This window comes from Boleophthalmus pectinirostris, unplaced genomic scaffold (assembly GCF_026225935.1).
Source record: "Boleophthalmus pectinirostris isolate CB_2022bp ecotype Guang Dong unplaced genomic scaffold, ASM2622593v1 HiC_scaffold_19, whole genome shotgun sequence".
Taxonomy (NCBI): Eukaryota; Metazoa; Chordata; class Actinopteri; order Gobiiformes; family Gobiidae; genus Boleophthalmus; species Boleophthalmus pectinirostris.
Genome location: NW_026571140.1, coordinates 20,015,658 through 20,031,143, shown reverse-complemented (window position 1 = coordinate 20,031,143; position 15,486 = coordinate 20,015,658). Strand labels below are relative to the sequence as shown.

General features: G+C 37.6%; 1 protein-coding gene across 1 annotated transcript in view; it reads left to right on the top strand.

The window, feature by feature from the left end:
* Positions 1-15,486, top strand: part of LOC110175377 (MAM domain-containing glycosylphosphatidylinositol anchor protein 1) — a 137,402-nt gene that overhangs the window by 53,713 nt on the left and 68,203 nt on the right. The window contains exon 4 of the mRNA XM_055154973.1: positions 4,898-5,072. Coding sequence (XP_055010948.1) covers positions 4,898-5,072 — 175 coding nt within the window. The remainder of the gene's footprint in view (positions 1-4,897; positions 5,073-15,486) is intronic.

Here is a 15,486-nt window from a genome sequence, read left to right as displayed (position 1 = left end):
TTACCATCGCTTGGTATTGCGATGTCAACCACCACGGCTCTGCTCTGTTTCTTATCCACCACCACTATGTCTGGTTGGTTCGCCATCACCATTCTGTCAGTCTGTATCTGGAAGTCCCACAGGATCTTGGCTCGGTCATTCTCCACAACCTTTGGAGGTGTTTCCCACCTTGATCCTGGGGTTTCCAGCCCGTACTCTGCACAGATGTTTCTGTACACTATGCCCGCCAACTTGGTTATGTCGCTCCATGTATGCTTTCCCTGCCAGCATCTTACACCCTGCAGTTATGTGCTGGACTGTCTCAGGAGCCTCTTTGCACAGTCTACACCGTGGGTCTTGTCTGGTGTGGTAGATCTGGGCCTCTATTGCTCGAGTGCCCAGGGCCTGCTCCTGAGCAGCCAGGATCAGTGCCTCTGTGCTGTCCTTCAGACCAGCCCTCTCAAGCCATTGGTAGGATTTCTTGATATCAGCCACTTCAGTTATGCTCCGGTGGTACGCCCCATGTAGGGGTTTGTCCTGCCATGATGGTCCCTCCAGCACCTCTTCCTCTGGACCCCACTGTCTGAGACATATATATATATATATATATATATATATATATATATATATATATATATATATATATATATATATATATATATATATATATATAAAATCAAATAAAAAATAAATAAATAATAAAAATACAGTAGTAATAGTAACATTGACCAGAAAGTAATTTCAATTCAATCACATTGTAAGTGTGCTACTGTGTAACTTTTCAGATAAAGGATATGCCACCTGCTTGTATCCAAGGAGGTGCTATTGTCTTGTCAATAATGTTCCACAGACTAATATTAAACTTATCTATCTCCATTGAGAAAAGCATGTGGGGCCCCAGACTCATATTATTCAAGGTATTTTTGACCAATATAAACTTGTAATTAAATAAATAGTTGCATTTATTGGCTTTTTGTGGAACATTCAGGCCATAGCAATAACATCAGTATTGGAGATAAGCGTGCTTTCCATTACACAGTTCATCTTGAACTTTTACATTTTCTTTATATCAATTATACTTCTCTCTTTGTTTACCTGAAAGGCCTTTGGACCTACTGTAATGTGAACGTAATTCCCAGTAATACAGATTCAGCACACGGCCACTAATAGACACAAGTGCACTCCTTCACAACCACGTAATGAAAGCATTTTCCAACTCTCCAGTTTCAACCTCCATAATAACTTTCCTGGCATGCCTGTTCCACATTCCCCCTCCTTTTGTGTTGAAACTAGACCAGCTCTGAGCGTTCTCTCACTGAGCAAAACCCGCTACGCTTTATGTCACACTGCGTCCCAGGGGAGGCCCCAACATTTTCCTTTCATATTCCACTTCTAACCAAATGTAAGCCCTGTTATTACCAACACTGACTCAACAAACGCATGCATGTCTCATTTTGATGTCAACAGTTTAGATTTTCTGCTCTGTCTAATAAAATAAAGATGGCAGTGGGCAGAAAATGGCTCATAGAATTCAAACTGGGAAGTATACAGAGCTATTCAAGTGGATAAAAAGTGAAGTGCATCTATTGAGAGAGCACAGGGGTCATGAGCAAGTGAAACAGGTGATGCTTCTAGCCCCTGGTGTCACAATATTCACCTTTAGAGGCAATATCCTCTTCTGTGTATTCGACTTCTCCTCAGCGAGGCACCTCCAGCTCACTGCTCTGTTCCCTCTATCCCGTCACACTTCTGCCAGCAATAGCGCATATATCATTCCCTCTTATTCTTCCCTTCAAAACATAAATCTGTATATTTTCGCCTCATACATATAAGATTATTTTTACCTAGTGCAGTGCCCTTCACCCACATTTCCTCAAACCAGCATATTCCCTTTGTCTCTATTCTTATAGCTACAGTACTCCGAGCAGGCTGTGCCAACATTGTGTGCCGCTTCTCTTTACTCTTATTCACTTTTCATGGCAATCATGCTTTTACAGACAACTGTTTTATACACTTCCTGGAGACAATTTAAGTGCGTCAGTCTTTTCAAGATTACCTGCTCTGTTATCCTGTAATCCAAGACTTGTGTGTTTCAAGAAGCTTGTTCAATGGATGCTCATCTGTTGTTGTTGTAGCTACAGCATATGTAGAAATACATTTTGCTAATCTTGTAAATAATGGACTACCAGTCAACCTGACAAAACTGCCTGGTGACCTGATGTGTGTTATTAGTGATGGCCACAATGAGGCAGACCAGGAAGGGTCTTTACTGTGTTGCTAGAACCAGTGTTGTCCTTGACAACGATGTACTTCTGTTTTATGCTACTCTGTGGGAATTCTGTCCATACACCATCTGATTTTAAGTGTGCTTAAAATTTATGCTTTTATGTCTATTTTTTCAATTATATTCTTTAAGACATGGCTAATTATTTCATGGATCAGTGTTAGTGACTTCTGTGTTTCAAGTAAATAATACGGACACTGCACCGAGTTTTTTTTTTTTTTTTTTTTTTTCCTATTAGCCTCCTTCCTATTGTGTACACAAACTATTGGAGCATCCTTTCAATTCAAGGACAAAGCTTTTTCAGTCTATGTTCTTGGTAATCATACAAACTCAAAATTGGGAAACCACTGGCAGAACAAAATGTTTTAAAAGCAGCTTTTGAGGTGAAGAGGTGATCATTGTGAACCAATACAGTTTATTACCGTTTATTTGTAAGATTTTCACTTGCATTGTAATTCTTGTAAAAGAGGATGAAACACTGAAACACAACCCACATACATAAGCTCTCAAGTCACTAAAGCATGGAAAGACAGTGATGTGGTTCATTGCTCACCTTTGCTTGGTTTGATCAATGGCATCGTGCCTTGCCCAAATCCCTCCCACAAACACAAGCTGAATAAACAGACATGGAACATTTACACAGGCTAATCCGCTAATCCATACCTGCTTTCTAACAAACACACACTTAGTGAATCCGCAGCATGATAACCTCACCAACATTATACCAGAGTGAATCGTAAACGCACAACAAACATTTGCATATATGCCATATCTGTGACTTTGGCTCATTATGCATGCTGACCTCCTCTGCGGGATCTGACTTGATAACAGACATAAGGGTTAATAGGGATTAATGGACATTATACACACATACACTCATCACCAAGGCCACACAAGTGCACAACAAGAGCCCCAATGACATCCAGATGAGCGTTTCAAGTGCGTGTTTGTGTTCTCGGCCAAACCACAGAAGTGTGTGCCTCCTCGTGATTAGATAATTGAAGTGTGGAGAAGCTGTATAGAGTTTGTCAAAAGTCCTATTAATGGTGTGCATGTGATTCGCTATAGTGTCATTAACTTGAACTCGTCCATGCAAAGATTTTATCTGCAGGATGAAAAGGAGAAATAACCACATTTGTAATTTTGACCTGACAATTTAATGACCTGTGAAGTGACGCTTTTCTTGTCTGGCCTGACAGACTGCCTTGTTATCACCGGATCTCTTAATTTGCAGCGTAATGTGGACATGGAGGGCTGCAGCTCTCTTTGGCTGTTAACTCTGGCAATGCATTTCACAATTTAGCTTAATACATGATGTAATTTGGTGCTTTGCTTTGTGGGGAAATCACTTCTGTGTTTTAATGCATACTTGAGAGAACATACGAATTAAATTAAAAGTAGTTTTGACAGGCTTTCATAGAATTACCATGGGAATAAACCTCTTGTTGCTCAAGGTTACAGCACGTTTGCAAAGAATCCTCTAGATTAATTTATAAGAAAGTGCTTCATTTTTTTTTTCTTTTACAAGTAGTCTGCAACTAAGGCTCTTGAGAGGACTTTGCATTTATACTTTGTTTTAATTAATTTGCAAAAATAGAACTATGATAACCCAAGGACACAACATGGTAGTTCACATGGGTGGTGACCCTCAAAAGGTAAAAGGTACTTTTAAAACCCCTTTTAATTAATTGATGTAGTTTTAATTTAATGATGGGAAAGTGCACTTTTTTTTCAATCAGAAAGACTAATTATGTTGAGTGCTTTTACCTTTTTGTTCAACCTCCTTTTTGGGGTCAGCACAGCAAAACCTTAGTGTCTATTTATTTGCATATTCTTTCGACATTCATAAAGAATACAAGATGTCCTCCCTGATATAAATATCTCAATTTTCAAATAAGATGTGTTTATGTGCTTGGGATTGGCTCCAAACAACTTGGCATATAATTCTTATGGCTTAGAGTTCTTTCATCTAACAACTGTGATGTCTTTGGGGTTGAATAATGGCTTAATGGCTAATAATAACTTTTTGAAGTTTACGTGTGCTGACAGAGAAGACATGTGTGTTTGCCTGAATTGGCCCAGTAATGACAGAGATGTTAAAACAAAAAAACAAACAAACAAACAAACAAACAAAAACAGGACAAAACATTTGCAAGCTGACAGTTTACAGTCAAATTCCTGCATAGAATTTTGATCTGCCCTCCAGCTCAGTATAGAGATGCTAGAATATTATGATGTTATGTGAACATACTTAGAACTTGTAAAAAAAAATATTCTGGCTTTGTGGCTATAGGATCAAATTATACTGCTACTTGAGTAACAGTATACTGAAGTTCCAAACATAGACTGTATATTTAAATGGACATACAGTAGCTAATGACCTAGCTGCCACACTCCAAATAGAAAGTTCGCATGCAGGTTCTTCTGGCTCCTACTGACCCTGGCTCCCATTGACTTATGCTGGAATATTGTCGCACCTCTCTGTAACTGCTGCTGTGAGCATCGTCATTTTGGTCTTAAAATATTCGGAATAACCTGCTCTACATGATCCTGGACTTTTTTATTTCTTTATTTTGTTCGTTAATCTTAGCTCTTCATTCGTTATCTCTTACATTGCAAATCCTCTCGTTGTAGGTTCGATGGACAAAGACGGCGGGCAGTGCTTCAGACAAGTTCCAGGAGACGTCCATTTACAACGAGACGCTGCGGATCGAAGGCATCCAGAGGGTGCAAGGCGGCCGCTACTACTGCAAGGCTGACAACGGGGTGGGGGTGGCTGCCATCAAGTCCATCCGTGTAGATGTGCAGTGTAAGTGGGCAAGGGAGGAACCAAAAAACTAAGCAAAATACTCCTTCCACTTCTGAGACCCCAGCACTTTCACTATAACACTGTTCCCACCTTTAAGTTCAAAATGAAAAATTTCAGAGGGGGAGATAAAAGATGAGGTGATGAGATTTCAGGTGGGAATGGTTTCCAGGAGTATGTGATGGCTCATATAAAGAGTTTGGGTGAGAGGAGGAAAGAGGAGAGATCAAAAGATTTTTTTTCTTATTTGGTCTGGAATGATACCAAAGCACAACATTTGCTAAAATTTCTGAATCTCTTTGATGGTAATCCTGTAGGTTTATATTTAAGGTGGTTAACATAAGATAAATTCAATCCAGCTACAAATCTTCCATGTATTTCACTTCTGAAAATACACTTCTAAATACAAAGAAAAAATATATATTGAAAAGAAAAAATAATCCGCTTATAAGACGTGTATTGCTGTGGCACTCCTAAAGGACAAGAGCATGAGAATCACATATTCCTGGAGTATAGAAAAGTCTGGGCTAGACTTGAGTGTTTTGATACAGTTAGTCCAGGTGGTACGGGCTCCCTAACCCGCTGTTTCTCAACTAGCCTGTTGTGCCTCTGTATCTGAAACAGACTGCATTCCCTGTGATAGCATACTAATAAATTGTCAGCCCATAATTAAGAGACAACCTTTATTTGTTGCTCTTTTTAGCTTTTCCCAGATGAAATTGAATCCATTAATACAAGTGGAAACAAAGGAATATTGTTGACTTGCTAATTTATATTATGAGCCTCTTTTTGTCATTACCTTCAATTATAAAAACAGCAGTAATTTTTCCCAAGTCAAGAGATTTAACATGCACCAATGTCATCACAGGACACAAGGGAGAAATTCATAACATTTTTAGAATCGTCTGCAATCAAATTAAAAGCTACGCCCGATGACATTGGAGGAGGATTAACAAGACAAAGTGCAGTGCTCAGTAAAGCCAAAACTGCTCTATCACTGTATTTGTGAGGCAGGGCTAATTCATTAAACAGCCATAGAAATGTGAGGAGGAAACGCAGTGTCCTTGATTCATGTTACATCACTTATGCTTAAGACGCTTTTAATACTGTTTTATGCAGCCAAGGTTAGTGTCAATATCTTATGTTTATTTTTTCAACCTGATGCGGTTCCTAAGATACCATCCAGTTAGATCCATGTATGGTGTAATAGCAGAGGCTGAACCTTATCTCCCAGAGGTTACATGATGAACAGGCAATGGTCGAGAAGCAGTGCTGTTGTAGGGGCCCCGTGCCACTGCTTGTTTCACTGCCCCACTGTCTCTGTGAGCCAGGGTCCGGTCAAAGTTATGGCTGGAGTGACATGCACTAATGTGGATTTACTCCTTACTTCTATGTTCTTATAATGCCATGGACTTACTGAGCCTTGGTTTCCCATTAGAAAGCACAGATGGGCAAATCCTGGACAACAACTGCGTGGTTGATATTTGGGGACATAAACTATTAATAAATAACAGTACCATTAATAATTAGTACCATTGCCATAGCGATCAATAGCAATTGAATGGGCAAAAGTCCTCAAATGTTGCATATAACACAAAAAATCCATGAATATGTCACACTTTTAGCACCCACTCAAACATTACACTCAGACAAGCAAGGTAGGTGAAGTCCACTACACATTCTCCCACACCCCAATCAATCAACAATTACCAAATTTTCTATAATTTATTTGTACAAAGTCTTAGTTTCAGTTTTTACCCTTTTCCGATGTGAGTGCTGCTCAGGCCCCTGCTGCGGAGCTAGTCATTTAAGGGCGTATGTAGTAAACAGGTTGTATTGGGCGTGCAGCAGTGACAGGAGTGCTGTGAGGCTAACCAGCTCTGACAGTCAATGCTTGTTCAATTCCCCTTCCCCCCATGCTGCGCTAGCTATCACCAGCGGCAATCAGCCATGCCTTCTACAACATGGGCGACTTTAGAGCAAGAACGATGTAACAATTAGCTGGAGCGACCAAGGATGAAGAAAGACGCAAAGGTCAATGGTAGTAAGGCAAAGCTAAATGAAAGAGTAGTAGTTGTTGAGAAAGCCTAGTGATCTTTCCATAGCTTTTATTAAGTGGTTGCATGTGTTAAGTAGGATTTTCTGGCCTATTCATATCATACAACACCAAGATAAACCTTTCTATTGTGAAGAATTTAAATGCTAAAACAGGTATCTCAGTTTTGAAAAATTATTGAAAAAAAAACAAAAACATTTTGTTACCACCTTCTGTATGTATTATCAATGAAAACAATTTCTAGTGGATTTAATAACAGAGGGATGGATTCATATTTTGATAGCAATAAAAACATTTGGCCTTTGAAAACAATACTATACAAAGAGTAAACGGTAACCCTCACATGGCTTTTTCAAACAAACATAGAACATATCTGTTTTTGTAAATGAATTCTTCAAGTTTAGAAACTACCAGAGTCAAGAGCAAGAATACATATGTTTAATGGGAACTCAAAATATACATTATTTGCCAAGGAAGGTTTCAAATACACATACTTGCTAACCAGAAATATTAAAAAGAAATAATTGGGGAGCTTAACCTCTGCCAGAAAAAATGAATTGATATGCAGTGCTACCACATTTCTCACTCACACAGTGAGGAAAAGTTTTGCATTAGCACAACACAAATCTTATTAGTTATTAGTGTCTTCTTTTTTTTTTTTTTTTTTTTTTTTTTTTGTCATTTTAATCACCAGCCATCTCATTTCATCCTCCACTGATCTATCACTCTTACATGTTTTCTTGTACTGCATGATAAGTCAGGAAGTCTACTGAGCCCCAATTCTTCTCAGATTCATTGCCATACTTATCACATACACTCCTCCCATCATTCTTCATTTGCATGTCACGTTCATATACTCTATTAGCATTTGGTCATGGGGGTACATGTCATGCTACACTTTTAAAAAGAGCACATATAGTCTCCTCATGCACGAGAATACACATCTTCACACATCAAGTATTGAGTGAGAGACCAGAAGAGCTGAAGATGTAAGAGTGACAGGGACAGCGTGATCTAAAAAAGGAGGGAAAATAGCAGAACCGTTTCAAACAGGCATATGTGCAAAACATACATATTTAGGGCTATTTATTGACTTTCATTATCAATCTGGATTTAACAGCAAAATGTCCTCAGCCCAAGCCTCCACCTGAAGTTCCACTTGTGCATTGTGAGGACCAGCCAGCCTCTGACCTGGCACTATGGCCACCGAGACAGTGGGTTAGTGAGCTAGCGGGGTTTAACTTAAAGTAGCCTCTACTGATGAGATGGACTTGGTTCAGATACCCAAATGACTACAAATGATAAAGGAAAACTATTATATGTAGACAAGTTTCAGTGTTGGACAAAACCAGGTAAGTGGCTTAATTTTTATACCATGTAAAGATATATTGACAGCACTTTCAAATGGAATGAAATCTGAAATGGTTATACTTAATTTTAATTTTTAGAAAATGCCCTGAAAACATGGTGCATGATCTCTATGCTATTTTGACATTTGATTGCAGACCCAAAGCTAGGAATGAGACCATACCTTTCCAAATGATTATTGTCTTGGCACGGTTGTGTTGACAGTTCTATGTGGCTGGTGATGCACGTATATGTCATAGGTGGCATTTTAAACTGTCCCCCCTGGGCACAGTCTTCTATCACAACAACAGCTCATTGCTACTGGGGGACACCGGTCTGAGCTGCATCAAGACAAATGTAAATATATATAATATATATACAGGCATTGCTTTATCTACAAACAGATGGTTTATATATGTAATAACAATAAAAGAACTTGCATACTTGATTTTTCCTGATGCTTGATGATCTTGTATTGACAGTGTGTGTTTGCCCCTTTGTTATTGATGATTGCATGTGTGGTTGTATAGGATAAAGCAACATAATTTGCATAAAGGTATGACTGGAGTAATTTGTTTCCAGATTAAGTGGTAGTAGTAGAGGTTGGAGAAATAGAGATTATATCAGTGACTATGTTGACCAAAAAAATCTATACATTATCTGATTTCTGGATTTATTGTATGTGATGAAACACTTACATCTGATTTAAGTAAGTATGTGATCTGATTGTTCAACTCTGTGCAGGTTTTGACAAGGGAAATTATGTAAAAAAGGGAGCGAACAAATGCAGCAAAGCCCTCATTCATCCAGGACTGGTTCAAGACAGAAAAGGTCTTGATTAGGAAACCTCTTGATTTCAAAAACAGTGTCCAGATGACTACCTTTGAAATCTTTTCTAACAAAGACTGAAAGAGTTATTTTTAAATTGTCTTTTAAAATGGTCTTCCAAATGCAAGTTACTCTGTAAATCCACTGATTAATGTCACTGATTAATGTCTTTTGTGCACGTAAACATCTACCAAAATCACATCTATTTATTGGGTTATCTGATTATTCTAGTTATCTGTTTTTTACTGGCTGTGTAAATGTAAGTTTACTGACACTGGCTGTACTGGTTTGCTTGAAGAATATGTTTGTCTTTAGATCTTTGCTCAAATATAAAAGTTCTGGATCAAACCCCAAATGTGTGAAAGCAAAAGAAAATGTCAAAAACAAATGCAGAAATACTAGTCTGGTCGGGGTCTCAGGTTGTGCTAGGTCTGACTCAAATCTCAACTTGATTCAAAATCCTCACAACTTTTTTACTCCCAAACTCAATGTCCCATTCTCTTTGTGACTCCTGGCTCCTGATGTTATATCTTATTACACTGTTTCTCTTTCAATATATTTTTCATTTAGGTTTGTGTTTGAGTAGGGGACTTCATTACTTCCGCATCTGTTTTTGTTTTTCCTCTTTCGCTGGGTCTGGTCTCAGAAGGATTTTTCTTATAAACTTTTCCTTCACTTTTATTATGTCTCAAACTTGACAATGAGGTGAACTCGATGTATCCATGGAGCAGTGGTAATAGTAATAGTGTTTACATCATCTTTGTACATAAAACAAAAGGTTTTCTTCCTTTGCACCTTGCATACACATTGTGAAATTATATTGTTGTTGCTTATGTGTCAGGATAGTCAATGATTTCTAAATCTGGCTTTTTTAGAAAGAACAGGCAGGGGGTTGGTATCAGATTCTCATTTCAGTTTCCAGAGAAAATTTGAGAATCATTTGGGAGTCCACTCCACACAGAATTTCACCAGTGTTGAGATAGTGTACTTTGAAAACATCACTATAACAACATTGGATAATGGATATTGAAATAACAAGCACATTTTTCTGACAATTTAAATCACAAACCCTCAACCAATTCTCAGTTTGCTTAGTTAATTAGGACAAACTTAACTTAAGTTCTGTTACTTGTGGGTTTTAACTGTTTCCATGTTTATCCAATGATGAAGACAGACATTTGAGTGCTACATTTTCACAGTGTTGAATAGGTAACCTCACCTAGAGAGGGTCTGATCCTTTGAGGCTTGGCACTGCACTCAAGACTGTGAACACCTCTCTGTATATGTACATGTCCTTGTGTGAAACTCTTTCTGCCCTGTCCATACATGGCCTGGTTTCTATTAGACCTTTCCCTTGCTCATTATTTAAGCAGTTTGAAATGGCACATGAAGGTTAACCCCGCCATTCCCTTTTCTCTTGCTGTGCACTTCTGATTTAATCAGTGCAATCCTTTTGAAAATCAAACACCCTTTTGAATGATTCATCTTAGTTTATATTCTTGCGTATAAATTAAACATAATTGTGCCAAAATTTAGAAGCACATGCTCTTCTTATTTTGAGTTATTATTTCACAATCACTTAAAAATAAATAAATAAAAACATCATCATTATCATATTTTATTATATTAAAATATTGTAATGATATTCCATTGAGGCACTTGATACACACTTGATAGAAGCAGATAAATGTTATGTTCAATATTTACACAATGTGTTCACCTTGAAGTCAATCATATTTTTTATTCACAATTAAGATTTCATTTACAGCTAATGGAATTAACAAGTTGTTCAGAGAGGCATATATCTGTGTTATGCAATCTTAAAGGTTACATTTATTGTGCAAAAAATGATATCAAAAATAGAAACATCTACTAAAAGGTTTCATGGTAAATGCTCAAGTGTTCCACTTCAGTGATGTATGGCAGCTCAGTGCAAAGGCTCAGCCAGTCTAATGTGGTCAGGGTCAGCTCCCACAGGCCTTATGTAACACAGTCACTATCATTATTTTACATTAGGTTACATTCAACTTTTGTCTTTGATGGCTGTATTGTGTAAAGCTATGATCATAAAGCTTAGCACTTCACTATATAGCACTATACAACAACGCAAGAGTCTCTTTTCTTTAGGTTGTCTGGGCCTGATGACTCTGCATGATGTGGTAGAGTCAGGGTTAATACTGAATGGGACAGTATTTGTGTCACAGCAGTGTGTTTTATGTCCAGTTATTGCACAGTGGTGTGTAGCACTTCCTTAGGTCTTCCTTAGCTCTTTATTAGCTCTTCCTTCACTCTTCGTTTGCCCTTCCTTCCCTCCTTCTTGAAGTTAGCGAAAGGGTCCAGGGTAGGGTTGTCCAAAATTCTTATTTAAATGAGAGCAGAAAATAGTTATTTCTTTTAGGTGATTCTGTTTTTCTGTTTTGACTTTGTTTGTGCAAGTAATGTACATCAATAAACAATAAATTTTAAATTCATATGTACACATATGTAGACAATATGCATAAAACCTTGCATATTTATAGTCATTCAGTTTTCTAAACCAGTGAAATGGTGGTGTCTTCTCACGTAATGTAGTAATAAGAGTAATCAAGTTTTGCAGTTTGTGCTGGGTATGGATACAGGTGGTAATGTGCAAGATGCTTTTGGTCAAGTGGAAACACTTGCAAACTTTCTACATTCTTTGCTTTAGTAACAGTTTTAATAATCAGATGTGTCCTTGGTCTTGAAATATTTTCATTGCTTTACAGCCCATTTGATGAAAAACAATTTTAATCCATATCCTCAATGTCACCTGCTTCAATAACATGTGCACCTCAATATTCTCATTTAATCACTGTGTGAGTACAATATGATTATTAACAGCTCCACTGCAATCAGATTAACACTGTTTCATCAGCTCCTCAGCACTAATGTGATGGGAGACCGTTGTGCACTTTATCATCAAAAAGGATTCACACGTTGCCTTTTGGAATAATGGGCTTAACACGTGTGTAGAGTTTAAGGTGAACACATTTGCCTGAAAGAGTGTGAGCGGATGTGTGACTATGCAAAGCACCAACAGGAAAATCATTGTCACCTGAAAATAATACATTTCCTTCTATCAGATGTCATTTTGGAGCAGGGGAGATGTTTTATAGATACAGTCAGGAGAGGGATATGAAAAGGTGAGGCTGCCATTGTCCTGAAGCTCATGAATACATATTTTTGATTAAATTCATCTCTTTATATTTGAAATGATGGGGATAAAAGGGACGCACAGAGATTTCCATTCTATGCTACCGGCTGAATTAATTTGCGTTATGCATATTATTATCCATATACAAAATTTATTACATCTGTTGTGTGCTCACTATAAAGGGGCTATCGATGTAAGAATACACTGGTTTAGATTTATATTTAATCACTTATCACTCAATTCCTGTCATATACTGTTTTATAACAAATGAAGCAACAGATAAACCACCTGGCCAAGTTACAGGTGAGATCTGTGAAGAAACTTCCCCAGTCACACTAACTCTTCATCTTTTTGAGGTGCTTTTGAGTAATAAAAACACCAGCAATTGAACAAATTAATACCTTTCCCTAACATCATGCTAGGGGTACTCTACATGTATCTCTAATGGTGGATTGTTTACGATTTACCATGGTGCACACATTAACAAGCACTGTCAAAAAAGAAAGCTGAAAGCTGTCTGAAAACTAAAGGAAAAAAAAAAACACAAAATGGATTCAAACCAAGCATTTTCAGGAGTCTGATCAATACATTCATGGTCCTGTTTGATTTTCAACAAAAATGGTGAGTGTGAGTAACTGAAAAAACTGTTGGCTAATGCTAGCTAGCTTAGACTGTAACGTTATGTGAGATGGACTTGTTTAACCTGCTGCAAGTCCAGCTATGTTAAAATAAAGCAAACATTAAAATCTAATAGAGACGCAGACAGAGCAGTGCCTACAATTAGCATCACACCCCCAGGGAATGTTGATGACATCAGCTGCAATAGATCAATTAATGCCATACTGCAGAACATTCCAGTCAACACAATAGCATGTCTAAAAGCTACAATACGCACCTTTAAGAGATTGACTTTGGCGTTGTGTTTCAGTCCATACACGTTATGTACTATTTCTCCATCATATTTTATATTTACATCAGACTCTAATGTGATCAGTACATTATCCTATAGGGTTTCAGATGTACATTAGTGTGTAAAGAAGACAAACCTCTATGCTGCAGTGCTGAGCAAACAATACATTCATACTGAGTGAATACAGAAAAATCCCACACAGTTGCACACCCTGATTCAGTCCTTCTCGGTAATTATGAGCGGCTGTGGAATCTCCCAAAGTAGAAAGTGTTGACGGTTGGACTGTACGGTATGGGCTGTAAATCTGTGTATCATTCGTTCATTTGTTTTTAACTATAAAACCAAAAATAAGAAAAACAAAAAAAAACTACAGCTTTTTTCATTATTTGTCTCCAAAACCAAAATGAAAAAACAGATAACAATTCGTTTTTTCAATTTTCAATTTTGTGTTTAAATGAATAATGGAAAAAACGAATAACGCCCGGTTCCCGTTTTCGTGACTTAAACTGTGATGCTGGACTTTTGCTCCCCATACGGACTGAACCAGGACTAAAACAGGATTAAAACAGGTTCAGGACCAGACCGGAACCAGACCGGAACCAGACTGGGACCGAGACCAGGACTGAGACCAGGACTGAGACCAGGACTGAGACCGGGATCAGACCAGGACTGAAACCAGTTTAGTCCTGGCTTAGTCATGTTTTAGTCCTGATTCAGTCCTGGTTCAGTCCGGCACCGCACTGTAAGTCACGGAAACAGCAAATAGCCGTTATCCGTTTTTTCCATTATTCATTTAAACTTAAAATCAAAAAATGAAAAAACGCATCGTTATCCGTTTTTTCATTGTGGTTGAAGACAAATAATAAAGAAAATAGTTATTTTTTGGGGGTTTTGGGTATTGAAAAACAAATGAACGAATGTACATTTGTACAAATGTACATTTTCAATAGAAAGTTACCTCAAGGAAAGATGTGCTTTAGTAAAATAAAGGCGTTGTTCAGAGGCTGGGTGTGTCTTTCTGCCCTTCCTAAATTGACTTCTAATTTTCTTGAAGTGCTACTAATTGATTTTTATGCTTCTCATTGCTTCCCCAGACTAAATACTTCCTCTTGCTGTTGGGTGTTAGCATGTTGAGTGACACTAAGCAATAAGTCTGTTTTCTATATCTCTCTATGCTCTATGTACTTTCCATGACAAGTTTGTTGGTGTCACCTTGACGAAGGAACATGCACAGAAGCTAGAGATAATGGCTTCTCTGTGTCCATGGAAATATAGATCAAACTGAACAGGAAAAAGCACTTAAACATATCGTGCTATTCTTTTGATCGACGAAGTACAAAAAACTGTACCTGCTGCAAGGGTCTCTTGAGTGAAATATAATGTGTTTTTCGTTGTATCTTATTAGCATGCAGTTTTTGTGGTGTTACTAACAGAAAGTGCATAAAAGATTGAAGCAAAGAGAGATTATTGTACCATAAGATCCTCTCTGGAGAGAAACTGCGGGTTAAACGCTTGTATGTTAAAATATTCAGGATGCCTGTCAAGTTGAAGTCTGCCTTGATAATAAGCCCTTTGGCCTTATAGAGAAACTGTTCTCAAAACGCATTGGAAGTAGCTCGTGTAAATGTACTGCTTGGAAATACTAATACTATTTTTATGTAACTGTTCTACTAATATACCTGTCGAAGTGCTGTAGACTGGTAAACTAAGATAAAAAGAAAAAAAAAAAAAGATCCAATAGATTCTGTTCATGTGCTATCCAGGGTTGGCTTACAAAATAAAATTGCTCACAAAACAAAACTGTTGATTTTTTTTTCTTCAAAAATTTTGATTAGAATTAGATTAAAATTTTGATTTCTTTCCTCCTCTCCATTAAAAATGTTCTGCAGAAAATGGCCCTGTGCTATACTTTGGTCCCTACGATGTGCAAGAGCAGCCTTTCTAATACAAGAAACTGGGGAACATGTTTATATATTTTTTCTTTCAAACAACTCAATTCGAACTTCAAATTTGATTAATCAATTTAATAGATTTTTTGCACAGCTCTAGTGATATCACAACTTTGTCAGAATTTGACCTGGTTTATGGATAATATCTGCAATTA